At 41.1% G+C, this 25,270-nt stretch overlaps 1 protein-coding gene across 1 annotated transcript in view; it reads left to right on the forward strand.

Moving 5' to 3' along the window:
* The window catches only part of LOC118324005 (glycogen debranching enzyme), a gene marked incomplete at its 3' end in the record, with an annotated part of 26,134 nt that extends 1,539 nt beyond the window's left edge, over positions 1-24,595 (forward strand). The window contains 17 exon segments of the mRNA XM_035656110.1: positions 1,582-1,751; positions 2,846-3,049; positions 5,137-5,318; positions 6,521-6,632; positions 7,052-7,184; positions 8,270-8,372; positions 8,478-8,575; positions 9,122-9,261; positions 12,592-12,779; positions 13,913-14,036; positions 14,486-14,523; positions 21,867-22,155; positions 22,277-22,398; positions 22,658-22,767; positions 22,893-23,027; positions 24,230-24,360; positions 24,459-24,595. Coding sequence (XP_035512003.1) covers positions 1,582-1,751; positions 2,846-3,049; positions 5,137-5,318; positions 6,521-6,632; positions 7,052-7,184; positions 8,270-8,372; positions 8,478-8,575; positions 9,122-9,261; positions 12,592-12,779; positions 13,913-14,036; positions 14,486-14,523; positions 21,867-22,155; positions 22,277-22,398; positions 22,658-22,767; positions 22,893-23,027; positions 24,230-24,360; positions 24,459-24,595 — 2,416 coding nt within the window.
* Positions 24,596-25,270: the final 675 nt, after the last annotated feature.

A 25,270-nucleotide genomic window follows, 5' to 3' on the forward strand; every position in this document is an offset into this window, starting at 1 on the left:
ATATAGTGGGGTCATGGTGTCACACTCCCTCTGTGTTACTTTCGCAGCCTCTCTGTGGTTTCTATACACAGCATGTTAGTGCATGTTAGTCCGTTTGGATAAAACTGAGGAGAGACTGAAACGTTTTTTATCTACGTCGGTAAATTATGGATTTATTTTTAGCAAACCTGAGTTAGTAGTAACAGTAAAATGACTGTTTGTATATGGAGTCTTGTGGTGAGTGATAGTGATATTACTGCTGTTTCTGGTTAAACTAAAGGTCAATCTCTGTAGGGACCCTTTCCATAATGTTGTCAGACACTTGAATAACAATCTAAGCCTGTCAGTGGCAAAAACAGTGTACTACAGACGCATTTGTCCCAAGGAAAACATTGGCTACCTAGCAATGGGAATTCTTTAGTGAATTCGCTGAATGAAGGGGTTTATTTTGACCAAACCAACATTGGTGTTTCAGTCCAGTTTGAAGTGTGTTTTATGATTATCTGCTAAGTAAAATTACTAGTTTTGTCAATGGAGCTGTAGCACCCATTGTTTTGGTCTGAGATGCTCTAGTGCAACATTTAGTGGCAAGTAAATTTCACAATAATGAACAGCCACAAATTAAAATAAAGCACTAAAGGTCATATAGCAGGTCAGCTTGGCTGGTGCACACATGTTTTAGAATTGCCACCCATAAACGTGTGTGTTTTGACCACCAACAGAGTGATCACCTGGTCAGTTTGCAGACAAAGTTTAAAGACAAAAGGCAACTGACTGACTGACTGTAGGAGAACATTCATCTACACTGAAAAACATCAGTCCAGATGTAATGAACAGCAGCAGTAACACACTGGTTTATATTTAACATGTGCATCACATTAATTCAATACTGTTATTATTACTGAAATGTATTAGTAATTAGTTACACTACTAGTTACTGGGGAAATTAATAAATTAATGTTATTACTGTAATTGTATTACTAGTAATGCCTTACTTCCCAACAATGGTCAAGGACAGTAACCAAAAAAAAAACTACTATTACTATACTGTACTATTTAACATCAACAACAGGGTTGTATTAAATACTTACCACCAAGCTATATTTTGGGTGGAATATCCCTTTAGCTTTGCATACATGAGTCAACTATCTTATAATGGAAATGTGCTGAACATATTCCTACTCCAAAGGGAATAAGCTCTGAGCACCGCCCTAATTGCCCCAGTAGCAATGAGAACATCTGTTAATCTCACCTATTGTAGTCTCTACCTTAATAGCATTTGTTTGATTGCCATTTGATTGATGAAAAATTGTGATTCAATGAAAGAACTCAATCTGTGAAAGGTCTTTGTGTGTGTGTGTCTCTGCCAGAATCTTGCTTTTGTATTTCGAGAAAGAGGAAACACATGCATTAACTCTCACACAAATATCAGAATTGACCTGCACTACCTGATCTGCATTACCACAAGGAGAGCCAGCCAGGGCAAAAAATTAACTATTGTGTCCAGTAAACTGACATGAACCACTGAACTAAACATCATCTACAGCTATGCACGTGTGTCCAATCCATCAGGGGCTTAGAGTTGTTTTTTCTCTTTGACAGGGATACAGAAAAAGTGAGCAGTGGTTACATTGTGGTTGATCCAGTGCTGAGAGTGGGAGGCAACAATGATGTCCTCCTGCTGGACTGCATCAGCAGCCAAACATACTTGGCCAAATGCCTTGGCCCACTGGACAAATGGCTTGACAGGATCAGGGTTGCAAAGGAAACTGGTGAGTGGGCCAGCATGACAAACTGATCTGACCACAGATTTTCTGAATACAGTATCAATCTCCTACAGTACTTTATGACACAACAACATTAACAATGCAGATATTGGGTATTATGTCAATATATGGATGTCACATTACCAGAAATAATATATCTGATACTAATATCAGTACAATTCTACCATTCTTGATATCTAACTCAATACCATGGTAAAAAACAAAAACAAAAACAAAACAATAAATCCAATCCTTTATTAAAGACATTTGAACATCACAAACAACAAGAGTGGCATGTAGCCTTCAAGTAATAAATAAAAAAAGTTAGTTTGTTAGTTTGTAGATTGTTTGGTTTTCATATAAACTATCTATCTTACTCTATCTTAATATCATGAGCCTCATTTTGTAACCTCATGTTATAATAATTCTTGGTCGTCTGTGATGTGAAAACATTCTAATTTCCACGTAGACTGTGCATCCTGCTCATAGTTCACTATAAAATACCAGTGTCCTGCTGCATGCGCTGCAAAAAGAGTATTTCCAACATGTGAGAACACGTCTGACACGACAAATCTCTTGTTGTGTCCTACATGTGTGAAGGAACAAATTCCATACATACACTTTTAGTGTTTTAACATATGAAATTGTCAGTTTGCCCTTATCACTTGACACAAACTGGCAACCAAAGGAATTTGATTACAAAATACCATCCATCCATTTATCCACCCATGCATTCATCCGTCCATCCATCCATCCATCCATCTTTCCATCTATCCATCCATCCATCCATCCACTCAAGTAGTTCTACGTTTGTCTCACAACACACTGGTCACTGGAAAAGGTTCTATTCTACTGTGTCCCTGTGTCTAATGTTATGTGTCATTGATGAACCCACGAAGAATTATCTCAAATTCTGCTGTTCTTGGAGCTTTTCAGTGTCTTTTAGGTCATGCTTTATGAGCAAGTGGGTTGTGGACTTGTTGATGAATGTTTATTTTACGAAAACAAATGTTGCTATACAAGAATGAACTGATCTCAACGATGCTGATGAACTCTCTTTATCTGAGGTTTCATGTTGCTTTTGGCTCTGTTCTGTGTAGGCTACAACATGATCCACTTCACCCCGCTCCAGAAGCTTGGTCTGTCTGGCTTCTGCTACTCCATAGCTGATCAGCTGGAGTTGAACCCTGACTTTTCACCTGAGGGGAAGCACTGTACCTGGAGAGACATCGGTAATCTGCTGGAGACACTGAGGAAAGACTGGAACATGGTCTGCATCACTGATGTGGTCTATAATCACACAGGTAAAGTCATACATGGATTAATGAGTGGGAGCCCAGCAGTTCAGAAAGCTAAAAACAGGCACAAAACAACCACAAACTGAAAGAACCATCCTAAAGAACAATATGGTCATGTCATTTGTAGCTGTTTTGTGTCTCTTTCAGAGTGGTCATCTTGCTCCTGTACAGGAGGAGTGGGGGCTCTGTCCTGTTTACATGTCTGTGCCTCAGGAACCAATCATTAAATAGGATTTCATCCAGGAGAATGTATTTTGAGATATTTATTTTGTATTTGTAAAGCTTAAAAGACCAGTGTGTTAGATTTAGTGGCATCTAGCAGTGAAGTTGCAGATTGCAATCATACAGCTCAGCCTTTTAGGATCTATGGTGGCCACAAAAACATGCAAAAAACCACTGCGTCTGTCGATAAAAACGTATCATTCTAAGGTAACAAAAACACAGCGATTCTTATTTTTCAGGTGATTATACACACCTATGAATATTATTTTCCATTTGTGACAACAGATCCTCCTAAATGTTACACACTGGACCTGTAATCTGATTCGAATAATCAATTAGCTGCTCAGTTTGCTATTATTTGCAACCTTCACTGCACCACCTGATTTTAACATTGGAACAATTGGATTATTTTATGTTATAATCGGTGGCTTTGTATGGGGAAATATTACACTTGCAAACACTTGTGAGTGAAACATTGTTATATAATGTGATTGTATGCTATTTCTATCAGCTGTTGTAGTGACTCAGTGCGATGAGTGAAAAGTCTTGTCTTACTCTTAACAAGGATAGTGGCAGTGCTGTGGTGGAAATAAACCACAGTGGCAGCTGTGCTATTACATCACCTTCTCCGTTTCCTCATTGACATTTAGTCCCTATTCATGTTGAAGGTCATATACATAGATAGACTGGTAACAGGGTTCACTTTATCAGAACATGACAGCTAGACTTCAGATAGAAAAACCTTCCCTCTCTGATCTTAATTTTCAAATACAGAAACTACATTTAGCTAACTATACATTGGGTGCCTTGGTGTTTTAGAATGTTATAGTTTAGGGTTAGCTCACCCAGTAGAGCTGGGTCCTTGCCCCTACGGCCCAGAGTTTCAGTCCGTAACTATTTCCTTTGACTCTTCAGCTGTCACTATTGATTAAAGTCAACAGTTGATTTGAATGGACAAAACAAGCATAGCTTTAGATAGGGCCGTTTAGTGCGGCCCCTGTAGTTTCTTCTTCACGCTTGGAAGGGGTCAAGCAGGGAGTTAAGGTCTGCAACTACACTGCTAGATGCCAACAAATCTGGACCTAAAAGATTGAAGTCTTGTTTCCCCTATGTTGTTCTTGGTTCAAGGTTTTTCAACATCAGTTTCTGCATTTTACTCTCTTGCTGAGGGAGATGTCCTTAAAACCTATGATTTGATGATGATGACTTGAGCTGTCCCACCACTTGCGGTCACGCAAATGTGAAAAAAAAAAAAGTGCATTCCCCACAATGTTTAGGCAGTCTCAGGACACCCCACTGTTGAAAAACCCACTCAGAACCCATCTAAAGTTTATAAATACAGACCAATGTCACTGCATGAAGGTTCAAATGTGAAGTCTCAGGCTTGCAACCCTAATTTACTTAATTCCCACTTCTGCCCTTTTGTCTGCGATACAAGCCCTGAGGTCATCAAGAACAAATTCAGCAGTTCTCATCTTGCTGGACCTGTTAGCTAACACTATCTACTCTATCTGATTATAGCATCTTGGGTAGTCGGTGTGTAGTTCTACCACACAGGGCAATCGTTTAAATTTGCACGGCATGGAAAGCGTGTAAAGTATTACGTCCTTTCCACTGGGTAACCACAAGGATCGATGCCTGGTCCTTTTCAGTGTTCAACTCCTCCCATGGTACGCTCACATGTCTTTTTTTGTTGTTGTTTATTTATTTTTTTGCTTTGCTTTTTACATTTTGCTAGGATTTTGTTACACTCCTAATGGTAAGATAAGATACTTTGTGAATACATAGTAACAAATACACAGTAGTTGCAAATTTTTTCTAATCTCTTCTCTTCTTTTCTGCTCTTCTCTACCACCATCCATTGTCTCTAGCGGCTGACAGTGAGTGGATTCACCTCCATCCTGAGTGTGGTTACAACCTGGTTAACTCTCCTTATCTGAAACCAGCATGGCTTCTGGACAGACTTCTGTGGCATCTCAACTGTGAGGTGGCTAATGGGAAATATGCTGAACAAGGAGTACCAGCATGCATTCAAGATGAGCATCACATAAATGTGAGTCTGAATATTCTTACTGTAATTGTGGCTACTTGCTGTAACGTTAAAGTCAAGATACAACCTTGTGCACTTCTTATATAACTAAACATGTTATATATTTTTATTACCAATAACCAGATTTGTCCATTTTTTGTTTTGAAACCTTAGATTCTCAAAACTCTACACACAAATCCAAAAACACACTATTCTTGCAATACTGGACTATCAGAGATCTCAGCACCTACCAATCTGGATATTTCTAAATACAATGTAACAAATATACGGTCCTTACTTTAAGGACGCACCAACAATGTTCTTCATCCATTATCCCCTGTAGAGAAACTAAACTGGAAATATCACTTTGTAACACAGAGAGAACCTTTTAAAACATGCAGTATATGGTGCGATAATGTTTCAATATGTCACTGCCCTAAAGGATTGGTTCTACAATTGTTTTTAAAACTCTAATTGTTTCCACCCAGTTTCAGCAACAAAAGCCAAGACAAAGTCTTAAGTCTCTATTGATCTTCTGCTCTGCATTCAAAACCATGTTATGTCTATTCTGTGTTCAAATGACAGACACTATCAAATGAACAGACATTTCTAAGAACCACTTGAACATCGACGTGCTTAAACCCCTACAAGGAACTTTCATTTTATGCTAATTCTGGCGGTCCCTGGACAAAAGGATTTTTTACAGCCCTGTTTAATTTATTAGAAGGGGAATCCGACTGAATCCTGGTACCTGGTGGAAGGCATTAAGAATAACTTTATAGAAATAATCAGTCTTCTCACAGCTGGTCTTATTTGTTAACATAGGTCCAGGATAGCAAAACCTGCAGCTCCAGAGTCACATATGGCTCTTTACACCCCCTCCAGTGGCTCCCTGTGGCTTCGTCAAAATATATGGCATACATATATATTTATATTATTTTTTAAATAATATATTATAAATATTATAAATCATTGTTGTAGGCCTAAAATGATTCTTATATTCTCAAATTGTAGAAACATGTAGCCAGTACACACTGTTTTTTTTTTTTTTATTTCATCAACTAAAATGTATGTCCTGACATAGCGCCTTTTCCTCTGTATTTTGCCAACCTCAGTAGTGGTGGGATGGAAATAAACTAATGAAAAGCAGGGGAATAAAATGGACCAATTGCAACCCATACCACCCAGTGGAAAGTTGTAGCACTGTGTGTGTGTGTGTGTGCCAGGCTCTGCAGGGCCTCCTGTGGCAGCAGGTCTTCTCCAGGCTCAGGCTGTGGGAGTTTCTGCAAGTCAACGTGGATGATGCTGTGGAGCAGTTCAAACAGCTGCTGCAGGAGGGTGAGACAACAATGATGAAGGAACACAGAAAAGTGTCAACATACACACACACTAAAAAATACATTCATAGAATTATTTCAATATTTGTAGTCTATGTTTAGTAAGGTAAGTATTTTGAAGCATGTGCTTAAAATTAAGCTCATAATTAGTCTTTTCAGTTATTTTTAAAAGGAAAAATGTGTTTTTGTAAAATAGAACAAAAATGTAACATGTATAAACAAAACAACACAAAAAAACAAAATAAAACAAAAATCACTTACAAAACAAAAATAGGTGATGGGTTTATGAGAGAACTAAATAAGGCAAATGTTGTTTGGGATGACCACTTTAGTTGTCTCCTTAGGAGACAAAACACCACAAACACCTTACTATTCCACTGCATTCTGAAGAAGCTAATGTACGGACATTTATCCATCCAGGTAGTTCAGGTGTCAGGTCCAGGTCCAGTCCTGAGTGTAAGAAGCAGCTGAAGATAGTGCAGGACCTTCAGCACAGACGCTTTGGAAACAAAGTGGACATGAACTCGGCCCTGAACATTTTCACACCTCACAGGTGACTCCTCTCTATAGCCTTCACCTGCTTTACTCCCCATGGGGCAGGGAAAGTACAGTTGGATACTGGCATATAGATATAGTAATATAGATATATAGATGTGGTAATATGACAAGATTTCAGTTGCATATACTGTGTGGTGAAATATATTGTTATTGTATTGTTTCCGGTTCCGTCCGTCCCATGCAAATGTGGTGGTCAAAGGTAAAAGTTCACCATGACCTCATGTCTGTCTTTTTCATGTGAATGTAATATCTTTTTCAATTCAATTTTATTCCTGCGTATAGCGCCAATCATAATGTTTTATCTCAGGACCGTTTTCAAATAAAACAGTCTAGACTGTATGCGCTTATGAAAAAAATTATTTAAAAGAGACCCAACAGTTTTCCCACCATGACAAGGCACTTCTGGTTGACGGCGGCAAGGAAAACTTCCCTTTAAGAGGCAGAAACCTCGGCTCTAGGTGGGTGGCCGTCTGCCTTGACCAAGAACACCTTAAGAACACCTTGAGGGAATTTCTTCAAATTTGGAATAATTTGTGGACTTTGTGGAATGAACAGATTAGAATTGTGTGGTCAAAGGTCACAGTTCAAGGTGAACACAACACAATTTTGCCCATAACTCAAGAATTCACATGCTAATTATGACAACATTTCACACCAATGTCTAAAGGGATAAAATGATTAAGTGATCACATTTTGTGGTTCACTGTGACATCATCAACATCACTGTGACATCATCCGTCTGTCCCATTCTTGTGAACATGATATCTCAGGAATGCTTGATGGGATTTCTTTGATCCACTTGGATTGTAATAGTAATAAAAAGTGTGTAAAAGGAAAAGAAAATAACAACAGAGTAAAAAAAATTCCCAAAGAATTAATTAGGAGTTCTTCTTGATGGACAGCACATTCAAAGGTGAAAGGTCTACTGAAATGTGAATATGTCAAGCTGATAAGAACAATATATACTGAAACACTCACTGATCCTTCTGTTGGTAACAATATCATGTTAAGTCATGACCATGTGATACAAGAGTCACTGTGTTGATGGACTGAATTCTCTCTCTTTCTCGCTGGTAACAGTATGAGCCCATCAGACATCCAGGAGTGTTGTAACAGTTTCAGAGGGAGACTGGAGGAGCTGAACCTGGAAGCCTACAAAGAGATGAACCACCACGCAGAACAAGTGTGTGTGTGTGTGTGTGTGTGAGGATAACAGATTTATTTTCAGTGGTTGCTGTTCAACTTTCTTTTGGGTTGTTGAAACCCCATTGCTGTTTTATCTCCTCAGGCGACTGACTGCATTGTGAGAAATGTAGTTCATGAGCGTCTTTCTGATCAGGGGCCTAAGCTGGGTCCGGTCTCAAGGAAATACCCTCTCTGTCCCAGGTAACATCTTCACTGACCTGTTAAAGTCACCATTTGTTAAAATAATTTTACTATCTAAATAAATACTAATCGCTGTAAAATGATCTGACAAAAAAATATAAATTGGGGTAAAAATCTATAGAAATATAAGAAATGTAGGAGTCTATTTGTAAATTTTGGTTCTAATGAAGTTTATTAAAAGGTGTAATATTACCTGGGTGTAGATTATTTCTGATCCATGTGTTGATATCTCAGAGTCAGTGGGCGGCTGTGGCTCAGAGGCGGAGTGGGTCGTCCACAATTTGGAAGGTTGTTGGTTTCTCCTCCCACACGTGTCGAAGTATCCTTGAGCAAGATACTGTACCCCGAATTGCTCCTAATGCTGTGCATCGGGGTGTGAATGTATGTGAATGCGTGTCTGTTCGATGGGCTTTGCCATCACTGAGTGAATGTGTGTGAAAGGGTGAATGTGGCATGCAGTGTAAGTGTGTTGAGTGGTCGGTAGACTATAAAGGCGCTATACAAATACAGGTCCATTTACCATTTACCATTTACTGTCTCCTCCAGGTATTTCATCTTCCCTTTTGAAGAGATGACCTTTGATGAGGAAACGCAGTTGATGGAGCAGAGAGACAAGGCGTGCCACTTTCTGGCACATGATGGCTTTGTGAAAGGAAATGACCTGTCCAGGGACTTTGTTGGACCAGGTAAACAACCTTGTTAGAGGCAGGTAACGAATGCATCTCCCTACTTTCTTCTAGTTTTGCATAGTTTGGCACAGCAGCCATTTTGACATGAAACAGTGGGTGTTCCTAATTATATAATTAATAGGCCATAAGGTGAAACCGTCTATATGGGGAACTAAATATTTTTTATTTCATAAAAATATCTATTAGTTTAGTTTAGAAAAGTTGTCTATGTGACATCCTACAGTTATTTTAAAATTTGTGTTTAAAGTCGGCAATAGTTCTCTCCTCACATAGTCAGATTTTGATTATAAGTGATGAGGCTTCGCGGAACAATCGTCACTTTCTTCCCTGGACCAATCAGGTATTTTGGAATGACATGTAAACAAGAATCCAAGATGTCTGCGCCCTCGTTGTCACCATCAGGCAACGAGAAGATAAAATTACAACAAACCTTTTTCAAAAGTGCGTAACTTGGATTTTACACAATGCTCTATCTTACGTCCATAAAGAAAGAAGAGACGAATAATTTTACCGGTACACGGTGGTATACAAACAGCGTCCAATGGCAGGGCGCGAGTCAGAGAATAACAGAAACATAGAACGTTGCATTGTATAAAAATCCATTTTGATGGTGTTCCTGAAGACCTGTAAGTGCTTTACTGTGGCAGGCGAACAGAAACGTTGACACAGCAGGTAAAAAAATAAAATAGGTTTGAAGTTAAAGTTGCATTGGTACTCTAGAGGGGGAATATTGGGAATACCAAAGTGAGCTAAGGGGAAACAATAATTTTTAGATGCATGTTTTTCTAAATGCTGCTGGGTACTTTCAATAAACTTTAAGTAGAAATTCATCATTTATTTAATATATATTGTACAGTCAGAGTCAGATAAACATTGTTTTGCATACAGCTGCAAGTACATGGACATCTATAACATAATAGACTGCACACTATTGAAACCGATGATTGTCCTGACTGCATTAATAACGTGTGGAAGGTGTTGGATCTCAGTCAAAACAAGTTTTTCTTTGATCAGAAGATTGGTTCCAACATATCAGAATTTAAGTCTAAATTAGGTTCAAAAATACTGTTCTTCTAGTGAAAAATAATCATCAGGATTCATCAAGGTTGTCAGCAGAATAGAGCTTTATTATCTTAACAGACAAACAAAGCCAGAGTCATCCGTGGAAAGACTGAATTCTTCATCTCAGAACATCTTATTTTATACCTTTCAGGGTTATACAACAATGTCATAGGTCCTGCCCTCTTTTCAACTTTTTCTGACCCTTGACGTAATGGTGTAAAGTCCCCCTTTGGAGATGCCCTTGGAAATGCCCGGGCATCCCACCAACCCTGTGGTTTCTCCACTCTAATGGTGTCTTATGTGTTTTTCCAACTTAGCCACCCTGCACCTGTATGGGACATCTTCTTTTTCTCTTTTCTCTCAGAGATTACACCATTAAGATCTAACTTATCATACTTCTATTTTTTCTTTAAACCTTTTATTACCTTTTTTACACCATTATGTCACAGATGCTCTTTACTGTATTTTTTTAAAAACTGTTATAGACTTTATACTATGACAGGAGGCTTGTGCTACAACCATACACATACCCTCTGTGCAAACACCATGTGTTTTCTACACACACTACATGATATGATAAAAGCCAGTGTACTACACACACTACATGATAAAAGCAAGTGTACTACACACACTACATGATGAAAAGCCAGTGTACTACACATGTATCAACCTGTCACTAAGACCATGGTGCATACTACTTCATCTTTTCTTAAAAACATAGTGCCTACATTACCATCATTGTGTGCTTACATAGAATCTATACTACTTTACACTCAAAATCATCATTAATTAATACACAGTGCTCTTTACTTGATTTTCAGTTTTTCTCTGTAACTTAACCATAGTGCATGTACAACATAATAAACAACATTTTGTGTGATTAACTTCTATTAACTTATTCTGGTGTATAATGTTCACCACCATACATAAAAGTTATACCACAAAGGCTAAGATGGAACATTTATATACATAACTAGCCTAAACCGTGTATGGAACCTTCTGGACTGAGTAATTGTGACGATAATAGTTTGATTTATAAATTGATTGACATACTTTATGGATCACACCAACAGTGTATTAAAGAGGAGGCACAGTTTGGACCATTATGGCAATAATACATTGTTTAATTTTTCAGCCAGTTGCTGGAAGCTGCAGAAACAAACAGAAGCATTATTGTTGCACAGGCTTACAATATTTCAGACCCTATAATGTATCTCTACCAAGTCCATTTACAAGTCAGCTGAGCATGGACTTTTAAGCTGCAGTTTTTATGTTGCAGGCAAGATAAATTGAAGAGGAGGTTGAAACATGATTTTCCCCTGATTTTCTTTAATTCCCAACAGGACCAACATTTGTGAGATGATTTTTGTTGATAGACAGGCTACCTCAACCATCAGGCACGAGTCTGAAAGTGACAGTAAAATTAAGTATATTTTCTATACATTTGCCATATTGCATCGTCTTAATTCACACTTAAGTATCTTAATGCATCAATCTTTGTTTCAGGTTTTTAGGAATAAATGTCAGGAAACTTTGTGTTGCTAAAATGAACATAAATGAAGTAAAACCACCAGTCTAAGATTTTTTTTAAATTTATATTGTATGGATTGTGACAAAAAAAACTGCAGGATATTTTGTCATTCTTTTGACAAAATGTTCATAAGGGTGTTATAGGGTGTATAATGGAAAAAATGCTTTTAAAAAGTAGTGCCCAGGAGTGAGAACTTTTTCTAAAAAGAGTCACAGTGCTGCTATTGCGCCTGTGGGTCAGTGATGCAGCTGCTAAGCTACTTCAGTATGTATGACACTGATTCATAATGCAAGTTAGACATTATGATGTTCCGGTTCCTTTGCTTGAAGACATTTTCTCTAACTTTTCTCATTTTAAAGCACGCCAAATTCGTTTTCTTTGAGTCACTTATTCCTGCGACTGTTGGCTCCTGTCTTGTCTCCCCAATGTGTGTATCTCACTCACTGACTTGATTTGATTTGCTGAGTAGCATCACATGACATTATTTACTATGTATGTAATTGGTCTGTGAGTGCTGTTTCTGTTCCTGGGCTGCTAATCCAGTGCCATAAAGACTGGGAAAAAGTAGAAACGCTCTGCCAAATATGAATAAAATTTATCGGTTATCGGTCCGGGTTGGATCGGATGACATATGCAGGTCTCTGGCTCTACATTCAAATCACACAAAACTAATATTAAGATACTACACTACCAATTTTTTGATCCGCCATTTCTTCTTATTGTGATGTCTGCAGGCTCACAGGTCTACTTGCGGAGAGAACTGGTCTGTCTGGGCAATACAATCAAGCTTCGTTATGGAGAGAAACCAGAGGATTGTCCTTACCTGTGGGCTCGTATGAAGTCGTACACAGAGATTACAGCCAAGGTCTTCTCTGGTGTGTGCCTGGTCAACTGCCTGTCCACCCCTCTGCATGTAGCTGAGGTATTCTCTAACCACCCGTCCAGAGTTTATACATGTTCTCAATTTACATCTTTCATCACTGAGACCAGTAGAACTGCTTGTCCTTCTGCCCTCCCCCTCTCCATTAAAACAGCTTGGTGCTGAAGGGCCTTGCATCCATAGTAATCTCAAAAGCATCTAGCGTATATTTTGATGTACCGTCAAAGTCAGGTAATGTAAAGAGTTTGAAAGTCAGAATATGGAGGAGGTTGGGGCAGATGGATGTGTCAAACAAACAGGACTTACCCCAGGAAAACCTGGGGCTCAGAGGTAGAGCGAGTTGTCCGCTAATCGGAAGGTTGTTGCTTCAATCCCCAGCTCCTCCCTGCCGTATTTTGAAGTGTCCTTGAGCAAGATACTGAACCCCAAATTGCTCCTGATGCTGTGCATTCATATGTAAATTCCTAAACCTGAGGAAGTTGTTTTTGTGTGACTGTTTCACAATGTCAATTTGATTTTGAAGGAAGTCTATTTTTGAAAGTGTAAGGTCCTCTTTTCTGCTGAATGATAAAACATGTCTCACGTTAGTTTCATGACCTACACACGTGTAAAATACAAGTTGTTGTATTTGTGTTTTTAAGTCAACTTTCTACTTTATTTTAAGTCTTTTTAGGGCTTTTAAGAATGAGATGCTTTTATTTATTTTTTATATATTTAAGGTTTTAGAATGTATTTGATATTTATTCATTTTGATAATAATTTGCACTATATTATATGCACAATATTTATTTTAGGTTGTAATAAACTATAATATAAATTATTATTCTTTTAAAGTGGGAATTCGGGTCGGGTTCGGGCCCAAACTTGCTTCTGTGGTTCGAGTTCTGTTCAGGCAAGCATAGAAATCTTTCGTTCTCGGGACGAATTGGCTGATCAAAGCTCTAAATAGGGCCTGCACAGAGAATCAAGCCATGGAGTCAACTTTCTTGTTATCCATACCTTTTGATAATTAATAACAGCAGCAGAGATTACTTTATTATTATTACCCGCAAATTAAAAGATGCATATTATCTAATCTTGGGCTGGTATCACGGGTTTGTAAGGGAACACACACTTGGCTCTGGTAGATGGACTCCAGGTTAACTGCTGTGTACTTTATGTGTTGGTCCCTGTAGGCAATGCTTGCAGCAGCCAGAGACATCAGGCCTAACCTCTATGTGATAGCTGAGCTCTTTACTGGCAGTCAGTTTATTGACAATGTCTGGCTAAACCGCCTGGGAATCACCAGTTTGGTGCGAGGTACTGACCCCGACCCCGTTGCCTTGCTCCACTCTGCACAGTCTGGAGGATAGTAAAGAACTGCAGTTGTCTGGTTGGACTGGGAATGACACTAAATGTCTTCTTCCTTTTCTCCTCTTTCTTTTTGTTCTGTCTCTTTTGGCTTGTTATTGTAATTGCATCTGACACGTACATGCATGTTCCATATTTTCATTTCAAATTGCCTTTTGATACAAACTTGGTTATTTCACCTAATTTCCCGATCCTCCATCCCAAACAATGCTTCATCATCCTTGTCATTCTGTCTATCTATGCATCGCCATCATCCTCCCATCCATCCCCTCATTGTGTTGTCACTGCTTTACTTGTATCTATCTGTCTCTATCTTCTCCTCGTTCTGGTCTGTGCCCATCATTGCATGGTATGGCGGTGACCCTGTTGTCTGTGTTTGCCGTGTTTTGGCCCTGCAGCGCATGCTCGATCAGGCTCGTTGTCTGAGGCCAGACCTGTATGTGGTGGCTGAGCTGATCATTAGAGAGGTACTGCAGAATGTATGTGTGGCTAGGTTGGGTATTACCTCGCTCATCAGAGGTAAGCAATCGCACCAGCACTGTGTGTGAGTTTGGAACGCTACATTTTTACATGACTTTGGCTTTTACTTTGGCCTAAGTCTGCTGCTTTTCAGACTTATGTTGTTAGGGCTGCACACTGTACTGAGTACTGAGTATTGAAAACTGAAAACTATGAAAACTGTTGTTTGCAAATAATAAAAAAAAACATTTTTGCAAATGACAAACTTCACTGTGGGAATGTGGGAACTTAAATAAGAATCGAAATCTACATATATCCATAAAGGAACAGTTCAGTTTTAGGTGAGGTACTTATCCATAGTCAGTTTATTACCTGCAGTAAACGACAGTACACACGCCCCCAGTTTGGTGAAGCTGACAATGACCCCAGGACAAAAGCAGAGCGCTGCACTGCTGTGGATGGAGGCTGCAGCCACATAAAAAAGCCCCACCTCAAAAAACCTTTACCTCGCTGTCAGACAGCCTTTTGCTTTTGCACGTCCATATTCCTACACATAAGCCCCACTGCGCTTCACACTTAATACATCCTGGACATATATCACGCCTGAACAGTGTGTGACGGCTGCCTCGCTGAACTGCTGCAGCTTGCAAAAATGTTTTTCAGCCATAACATTATTACCACAGACAGGTGACGTGAATAACACAAATTATTTGGTTATCATGGCACCTGTCAGTCGGTGTGATATATCAGGCAGCAAATTAACATTTTGTCCTCAAAGTTGATGTGTTAGAAGCAGGAAAAATGGGCAGCGTGAGGATTTGAGCGACTTTGACAAGGGCCAAATTGTGATGGCTAGACGATGTGCGTTGCCTCCCTTGCTTCCCTGCTGGGACTGGTTTGCTTCTCTACAACCGGGGGCATGCCTAATCAGCATCTCTGTAGGTAGTAACACTAAAACTCCTTTTAAACTGTGTGCTCCAATTTGTCTATAAGTCTGCCATTTCTTTAAAAATTTTTTTTTGATTATTCTTATGTGTTGCTTTCAAGATCGGAAAGAAAAGTGGCCGTTTGGTGGGCTAATAACTTCCCGCATAGTTTTTCCACCAATTCAAAAACGCTTATATCCACCGCTTCGGATAATGAGCTGAAATATATAATTTTTAGACGTGCGAAGTCAAACTACTTTTCGTGTTACTCCTATCACGCTTCTGTCCTATCGCCCAAAATTTTTCCACGTAGCACTTGATAATGTTTGAAAGAGTCTTTGATATTTCAAAAATTTTCCGTCAAAAGCGAGCTGGACCCTTTCTTCACGTTGGTATGGCTCTCATTGACACCGAGCTTGGGTCGCATAGTTCCCCCATGTCCTTCCCCTTAGGCATCTGCGCACCGAATTTCAGGCCATCCCACAAGGCTGCGCTCTTAAAATGGAACGTGTTTTATATCTCCGCGATCGGCACGTGTGATTCAAAACGAAACTTGGTACGTGATATCTTGCGCTCATGAGGGCTCCCTGACGCTCGCTCAAAAATGTGTACAATCCGCCACCTAGGTGGTGGCGCTCTGGTTTGGGCAGGGTAACATTACTTGTGCGGAGACCATAATCAGTTTGAATATGCAATTCAGGGCACGTGTAGCCACATATCCCAAAAATGCGTGTCTGTCGTGTTTGGAGCGCACCCTACAGTATTCAAAAAAAGGGCAGCCCTGGCGCCATGTTCTCACCAATATGTATGAAACGTAGGCACGTGTAACGTGCCGGAGGGTGCTACGAAAAGGCCTCTTGGACCCATACCCAAACCCCACAGGAGTCGGGCCATTTTGATTTGTCATTTTTTACTTTCGCGAACTTTTTCGGCCTTGTAATTTAAACCGAAAACCACTCTAAGGGAATTTGTGGTCACTTAAAATCGGTCGTACAAGTTCAAAAAACATTGCTGATTAAGTTGTGGCTATTTGTGGACTGGTTCCGTCAAGTTGGCCCCATTTTGGAATTCCGTGCTCACTTGTTCTGTAAATTTTGCCTTGTATTTTGAACACAACTCCTCTAGGAATTTTATCGGATCTTACTTCTCAAATTGGTCCAGTACAGTCAACCTCAGATCTTGCTGAATTAAAAAGTGGTGCTGATTGTGTCTTTACGTTGAAGGCGTGTCCGTGGCGTGCCGTCAAAGTTGGCCAGGTTGAATCGATGTCAAACTGTGATGCCCATTTCCGCCAAATTTCAGGGCCTTTCTTAATTTTTAACTACTTCTCTTACAGATTTCGATTGACTTCAAAATTCAATCATGCAGTGTCAGAAATCGGTGATCAATAGTTATCAAACTATTACTGTCGCGTCAATGCGTGTTGGTGTGGCACTTGAATTTCCAGTTTCACGCAAGTGAAGAGTCCTCCAGTATGAAATCCCGCAAAAGTCTTGCACGGTGTCTGAAACGCTACGCGTAGAGCGGCTCTCCCTCAGCCTTCGGAAGATGAAGCTGGGGCGTGGGGGAGACAGTGGTGTGTGCGGCGGCGGCGGGGCAACCGCCGTGCGCAGGCCCAACGTGGGGGGATGGCAAGGTCCTGCTTGCAGCTTTAATTTATATTGAATCTAAATTCACAACGTGAGACCATTCGTTCAAATATACCTTGTAAAGCCAACTAAAAACCTTTCTACTGGTAAACAGACCCCAAAGTGTAATTAAATTTACCAGCATTTTAAGGAGTTGGGCATGTTGTAGCCTACTTAGGTGTGAGCTGGCATGCTTTCAGTAGAGCAGTAAATTCATATCAATCATCACTGATTTTGCTGATGTGAGTGCTTCCCTCTGTCTCACCGTCAGATGCTGTGCGGTGCTACACACAGGGCAGGAGGAGCAGGGGGCGCTGGCCTGTCCTGGTTTGGCAGAGAGCCGTTGGTTGCCTTTTGTTCCAGCCGCAGCCTCTGCGGCTCCTGATCCGCAGCTTGGCTCATGCGCAATGTTCAGAACTCAAGCCCCTAGCTATCACAATCCCTCCAGGTCTGCTCATCACCGCAAGACCACATTCATACTAACCAAAATCTTCTACGTATGCTTTACTTTAGAACAGTAAATCCTACTAAATTACTGCTATGCTACTATAGCTCTCTAACATGTCTCATCTTTAGTGCTGTTGATGGTTTGTGACAACGCTGCCCTCATAACCCTCCTATGAAATGTTTGATCAAGCTTTCAACAGGAACCCAGCAATATTTGTGCACTCATTACGCTATTTAAAGCCTGGCACTTGACTTCGTAACACACCAAACAATCTGCCCTTGACCTGCGCAAGCAGTGGAATCCTTACCGTTGCAGCCTGGCTTTGACTTCCAACCCTGTGGCCCCTTTTGCGCCATCTCCCCCTATCAAAAAATGCATACACAATTCAACATCCCCCTCCACGCCTCCTCGGCTCAAAAGAGGCTGAATAAAATATCGTAGAATCAATACTTGCAATAATCCAAGATGAAAATGTGTCAATCAACAACACTACTAATACTGTACCCATATACGCTTGAATTTTCAGCAGAAAAAAATGGTTTGGGGGTGTAGTAGCTCTACGTGCATGAAGCCACCAATGTTTGCCCATTCCATGTCTCAAAGGAGCTCAAAAGACAGGGTTACACTGAAGGAAGTGTCTCGTATGACATGTATCTAACTGTGTGGCAAATCCAAAAGCGTTTTACTAGGATCGTGATGAGCCACACTCAGCCTTCAATCAGAGGGGCAGGAGAAGAGATATTGTTAGTTATTGGGGTAAACGTGCACTTCTCCAGACAGTCTCTCGCTGGAAGACATCTATACCACTTGGCTGGTTCCAAATAAGTTGATAGTCTGTGTCAAGAGAGAAATATCAGCCTCTAATCAGTTGAATTATAATTGAATTAAAATTCGCTCCATCCAAATAAAGAAAGGTCTAGACCGACACCTATAACATTATACAGAGACTAACAGGTACCACCATAGAGGCAAGCGCTTGGCGACCCTGGGGCAAGAAAAACTGCCTGTTAAATAGGCAGAAACCTAGGAGACCTTCGGCTCTAGGGTGGGTGGTCGTCTGCCTCAAACCAGTTGGGGTGAGAGAGAGGAAGAGAGAGGACAGAGCAGACAGAACTCACAGCAAACAATAGCAACCAACTACATAGATAAGTAGTGACTGATTGATTGATGAAACATTAATAATACTTTAATAACAATAATGAACACTCATATGTCAGTGAGTATTAGGCACATGGCAGTTAAGGCAGGACCAGGCAGGAGGCTCCACCAGGTATCCAGTGAGCAACCGTGAGACGAGAAACACAAGAAATCGGGGAAGAAGTGAGTTAGTAACCATGCATTAATGGCGACATGAGGGTTCAGAAGAACAGAGGAAAGAGAGCCTCAGTGCACCCATGGGAAATCCCCCGATAGTCTAGGCCTAATAGCGCGAACAAGGATGAGTCCTGAACCATCCCTAACATAAGCTTTATCAAAAGGAACGCTCTTAAGCCTCTTTTAAAATGTGGGGGCGTGTTGCCTGCCGAACCACCAACTGGAAGCTGGTTTCCACAGGAGAGGAAGGTCTGCTTTAGGCAGGTCTGCTTTATGTGCAAATCAAATCCTGATCCAAAGATAACTCCTAGATTTTCTGCAGTGGGTGCTAGAGGCCAAGGTAATCCATCTAGAGTAACTATATAGTTAGACAGTAAGATCCTCTAAAGGTGTTTGGACCGCAAGTACAAGAATTCCTCGTTTTTTTCTGAGGTTTAACATCAGAAATTGCAGCTCATCCAGGGATTTTATGTCCTTAAGCACATAATAACTTTAGATACATTGATTAATTTTCATTGGGACCCTTGAATTGATAGATATAACTGCGTAGCCATCTGCATTAGAGAAAGTTAATGAGTGATTTCCAAATAATGTTGCGGGCTAAAGGGACATATTACATGGTAGCCTAAAGGATGGTTTCTTAATTAGCTAATCCTCGCCCTGTCTTAGGCCATCATCAATTCAAGTGACGGATGATTATACTTTGGCTTTAGTCTAATTATTGGTCTATAAACTAAATAGCTACGGGAGGATTGAGTGAGGAATTTACTATCGTTGTTTTCGACTTTCCAGTGCAAATTCAAGGAATTTGACGGAAATTTAAACACGCGCTTGGCTTTAGGGCTACCCTTGTTTCCTCAACAAATTAAAGCACAAGGCTGTTGTAAGTCAAAGCTGGTTGGGTTGCTTTCTGTGTGGCGTTGACATTGCTAATTGAACCGTAAAGGTTAACCTGTGCTTTGTTTTTGTTTGTTTTCAGACATGCATCAGTGTAACATTCTTGCCCAGGTCTGTCCTGGTCTTGGCCTGTTTGCGCACAGGCCACAGCCAGGGCTTATGATGAGCTGCTTCCTCCTATCAAGGTAACAATCAAATAACGTAGCCAAACAGTAACGCTCAGTTTTCAAAGCCGAGATTGTGCCCCATTTGGTACATGGGGTACCAGCTTTCGCCCAGGTTAGCTAGGCGTGAGCCCCAATCAATGCATAACTTATATATTTAAATAGTATGTTCTATAAATCGCAGTCATCCTTGAATGGGAAGGCTGTAAACCCATGTTTTATTTGTTTTTTGGCTGTGATGTTTGGACAATCTTAATGTGGGTTGTATTTCAGATCTTGAAGAGTGGGGGGACAACATCAGTACACCTGCTGGAACTCTGCTGGCCCAAACATCTGACCAGGTCATCGCAGACCCCTGGGATCTGGCCTGAAATTGCACGATACAGGCCTTTCACCAGAGCTTGCTGCAGAGGAGCTTTATCGGTCTGTTCCTCATTTTAAAATATAGTATGAAATTTTTTCTCCCAGAGCTGCTCAGCATGACATTAATTCTGTTGTCGATATCTGTGTTGCAATAGTAATCCCAAGTTAAAAATCCATTAGTGGGTTTCATACGGGTGGTTGTAGCTCAGGAGGTAGAGCGTCGTCCACTAGTCAGAGGTGGAGATTCAGCCCAAGATCCTACTGCCTGCATGGAAGATACTGAACCCGAATTTTTGGTGAGGCCCTTGTGATGTGGATGAATTGTTTTTCTGTTTTGTAAAACTAACAACTTGGGCCATCACTTGTATATAATGTGGTGTGAACTGGACGAATGGGCAATGTAGTGTAAAGCGCTTGAGTGTCGGAAGACTAGAAGGCACTGTACAGAGTACAGTCAATCCATGATATCTGTGTTTGATTTTCGTTATAAGAAATGCCAGTGTTGTAGTATTTAATGGCCATCTAGCAGTGAAGTGCAGCACTGCACCAAGTGAACACCTGACCTTAACCAAGCATGAAGGGAACTATGGTGGCCTCATATAGGACTGGGAGGGGCATAAGAGGAAATATTTTTGATGGGAGATAAAAAATAATCTTGGATCTAGCAACGTTCCACTTGAAGGTTAACAGTAAGTAGTAGTAAGTATGAATTGTTACAGGTACAATAAGTAGACTCTTCCCTTAAAAGGTGCACTTATGCGATCTTTGCATGGTTTCAGCGCGATTATAATTTTTTCTCCAAATCGTGCAATCTCTCCTTGACTCCGCTAGCTGCCTGCCCCCATGAATACACTGAAAAAACCCGGTCTCGGGAGACACCACAACGGCCTCGAACATAAAAACAAACACTAGGGGCGCAGGCTGTGCACCAAAATACAACAAAACCAGTTTCCAGCCAATCACCACAGATGTTTGGGAGAGGGGGAGGGAGTGGGGTGTGGCGGATGCACATAATTGGGGGGCAGAGACAGAGTTGATGAGTAATGTACTCTTCCACGCGACTTGCAGCTCGACAGTGTATGGAGGCGAAGAAGAAATTATAACACGCGGTAAGCCATTTCAATATGTAATAGGTAGTTCATAGCTTTTGACTTCAATCTAATACCGCTTGCCCGACGAAACGGCATACCGTAACATGCTGGCGTAGCTGTAAGCCGCGGTAAGTGACGGAGCCGTTCGTAGCCAGCGCATTAATTTGAAGTCAACGACGAACACATTATTAATTAATTCGTATCACGACAAAAACGAATTGCCGTTCTCGGCTTCCGTATCCTTTTGCCATAAGCTGATACCAAGAATTTTTCATATCAGCTGTACTTAATAACGCTCATATCGTAAACAATTGTATAAAGACTTAAGATAAGACCATCCAACTGGGAACAGTTGGATTTAGCTCCAGCCATCTTAGTGACGTTAGTGTAGACAATCCACTTTCTGATTTCCATGCGCGTATCATGACAGTACGGAAACGTGGGGGGGAAAGGGCGAGCCTTGCTCTGGTTTGTTTGGTATTACTTTGAACGACCAACAGAAGTGACGTCAATGCAGGCTCCGGCATGTGCACCTTTAAGTCAGTGGAACCCCCAAATAATACTGAGAACATAATCTCAGTGTTCAGTCTCAGTTTTTTCTGTTGTCATTTTGTGGTTGATGTCCAGGTGGATTTGGAGCAGCTGGATGAGGATGTGGTTGCAGTGACCAGACACTGTCCCAGCAGTCACCAGTCTGTGGTAGCTGTGCTGCGAAGGGCGGTCAAGAATCCAGAGACACACCATTTTACTTTTGATGTTCCACCTATGTTCATACCAGGTGATATTCATGCAGCCACATCCTGATCGTTAACTTTTATTTTTATCTTCTCTTAATCCTCAGAAGCACAAGAATACATTCCAGCTAACCCTGAGTCTTTGCCTGTCTCCTGTCTTCTCAGGTCAGATTAAAGAGGTTGTATTGGAGGCTCTGACCATTGTGAGCACCAGCTCCAACAAAAATGGTGACAAAAACATAAATGGCTTGCCAGAGCGCACTGTAGAGATCAAAGAACACATCAAGGTATGGACTGTAGTCATCTTCAGTGGTGTGGAATTCTGGATACAGTGAAAAATGCATTTCTGTTTCTCCACTGTGGGCAACATAGGTCCAAAACACTCTGGTGCTGTATACATGCCAGAGAGCAGTAATGCATACAGTAAAGTATGTTTGAATTGTTATAAATAGTCTAAAACATGCAAAACTCTTCTATGGTATCTACAGTCCACATTTGAAGTAACTTCATGTTTAGCCATTAAAAGTATTTCAACATATCTTCCAGCTAAAGGACAGTAGGGTGGTGAAAAAGGCAAACATGGTGTCAAAAGAGAACAGTGTTGTTCAGGAGATAGTGTTTGAGAAGTTCCCACCAGGCTGCATCATCATCTTCAGGTGGGTCAACCTGAGGAGGGAGTGAAGTAATAGCTGTAGAATAGTGCTGTTCTTAGTTTCACAGAATCACTTAATTACTTTTATGTATGGCTGGCCCAGTTTAGATTGTCTGTTTTCTTCTATAGGGTGACTCTAGATCCTAGTTCCCAGGAGCAGCTGGGGGCTCTGAGGCGCCAACTGATCCAATTTAGTCCTCAGTACCAGACTTGCAGCCTGGCTGAACTCCGCACACCATCTGTTCTCACCAAGCCGCTGATGATGTTCGTATGCCTTAACAATTAACAGTGCATTTCAATAATAATTTTCTATTCCCTCAGGTCTTCCAGTTAACTTGGTAATTGATGTTACACACTTGACGAGTGAGGGGCACAGTCTGAGGGAGTGAAAGATGCTCAATAAGAGTAATAGTCTTTAGCCACTGTCTGTGGATTCAACTCAGGTATTGTCAGGCAGCAAGGGAAAAGGACCCAAACTCAGAAAATGGATGCAAACAGGGACAGTTCAGTGAATTGCCAAAGTGAAAGTTTATTGACGGGGTGTGAAGAGTGCAGAGCAGGAGGCTGGCGACAAGAGTGTCAAAGCTTCTTTGTCTGATGACCGCAGACTGGAGGCGTGACTGGGTATTGGTGAGCATGACCAACTGGGGATCAGGATGACCGCTGGTTGCCTTCTTCTGAGGCCTCTATGGGGATACTCCTTTAAATAGCAAGGTGAATTCCTTTGTAAGATGGCCTCTGGACATCAGAGTAGTTCCTCAACTGGTCCATTGAGGGCTCATAGGGTTCAGCAGACAGAGACGGCAAGATAGTCAACAAAGGTGCAGGTGGGTGGCTGGACAACTGGGAGGCAGGCTAGAGGCTAGATGAATAAGAGGCAGACTGGGGTGTGGGCTGGAGGTGAGACAACTGGGTGGAAGCCCAGAGCTTAGGCTGGAGGCTAGCAGGCTGGGGTGAAGGCTGGGCTGGAGTGACAGGCTGAAGAGAAACAGGATCTGATGCCAGCGTAAAACTTTCCCATGTAGAATGCCACTTTGGCAACATCAGGGACAGGGTCCTGCTTTCAGAAGACTACAAGGGATTTTGGAAGTCTAGCTCTTTGCAAAAACTTCCTTTGTAACTCCAAACTCTTGCCAACAAAAAGACAGTTAGGGCAGCTGAGTATCTGCTGCATGTTTGCCCAGATAATTCTGCCAGGCAGGTGAGTGTGAGGCAACAAAATTACCCAAAAGAAAAGCCCCACCCTGGGGTAGGAGTGTTTTAGTCCTATAGCCCTGATGATTATTTACATTTGAAAAGAATGAAAGAATGTGAAGTTTTCTGAACCAGAGGGCATAGGCTTCTTAAAAGTCAGAGGGAGTGGCCTTACAATGTTTTTTTAGCAGTCTTTGTTCATGAGCCTTTATCAGGGCATTTATGTATTTCCCCTACACACGCTCTTCCGCTTATATGCTCCTTCCTTCCAGCATTATGTCCAGGCTGACTCTGGCGGACATGAACATGCTGCTGTACCGCTGTGATGCTGAGGAGAGAGAGGATGGGGGAGGATGCTACAATGTTCCTGCCTGGTTACCTCTCAACTATGGTGGCTTGCAAGGTACTTAACTTGAACATTGCATGATCATCTTCATAACATCATCATTTATTCCAGAATTTAATCTGTACGAGTACTCATGAAGAGTTTGTGATTTTTAGGGCTGATGTCGGTGATGGCAGAGATTCGCCCTAAGAATGATCTTGGACATCCGCTCTGTGACAACCTGAGGCAGGGAGACTGGATGATGGACTATGTCTCCAACCGACTCTTGGCCAAGGGTGGAACTGTTGGAGAGGTGAGCTACAAATATCTTAGCTATCAGGGCTTTATTTGATCAATGTTGTCATATGTCATTTATATCTAATCAGGGAAACTACAGCACTTAAATACACTTTTCACAGCACCAACAGGACATTCACCATCAAACCAGCCAATGAGCTGTTAGCACATGAGCATTGAGCTTTATTCTTGATCTTGGAAACAGTAGTGTGGCAAAATAATTTAATCTCAAAGGTCCACTTACCACCTTTTTTCAAAAATTAAAGGGTTAGGGTAGAGTTTATGCGTGCGTGACTCGTACAGTCATCTGAGAAAGTGTTACTGTCTCACGATATCAGACGATCTGATATCTCCCTGCCTACCAATTGCCTGGGGGTTGGTAAATGCAAGGTAGTTGCATTTATGTTGAAAACTTTTTACAAACGTAAGCCCCCCTTAGTGGGAATAAGGTCACTTCACATCACTTCCTTAGACCTTTTCTCCTGTGACTCCAGCTGAGACATCTTATAATTCACATGTTGCTAATACGACTGTGTTTACAAGCACATAACTTCCACATATCACCACCATTTTATCAACATTTTGGATAGTTTTTTTAGGGGCCGAGCCAGCGACCACTGGAGGTCCGTATTGTATTTGCTATGTTTCTTATTATTCTTCTTCTTAGCTATTATTATTTTTAGCGCCTTTG

The sequence above is a fragment of the Morone saxatilis genome, unplaced genomic scaffold (genome assembly GCF_004916995.1).
Source record: "Morone saxatilis isolate NCDOM2014 unplaced genomic scaffold, NCSU_SB_2.0 Contig0, whole genome shotgun sequence".
NCBI classification, from domain to species: domain Eukaryota; kingdom Metazoa; phylum Chordata; class Actinopteri; family Moronidae; genus Morone; species Morone saxatilis.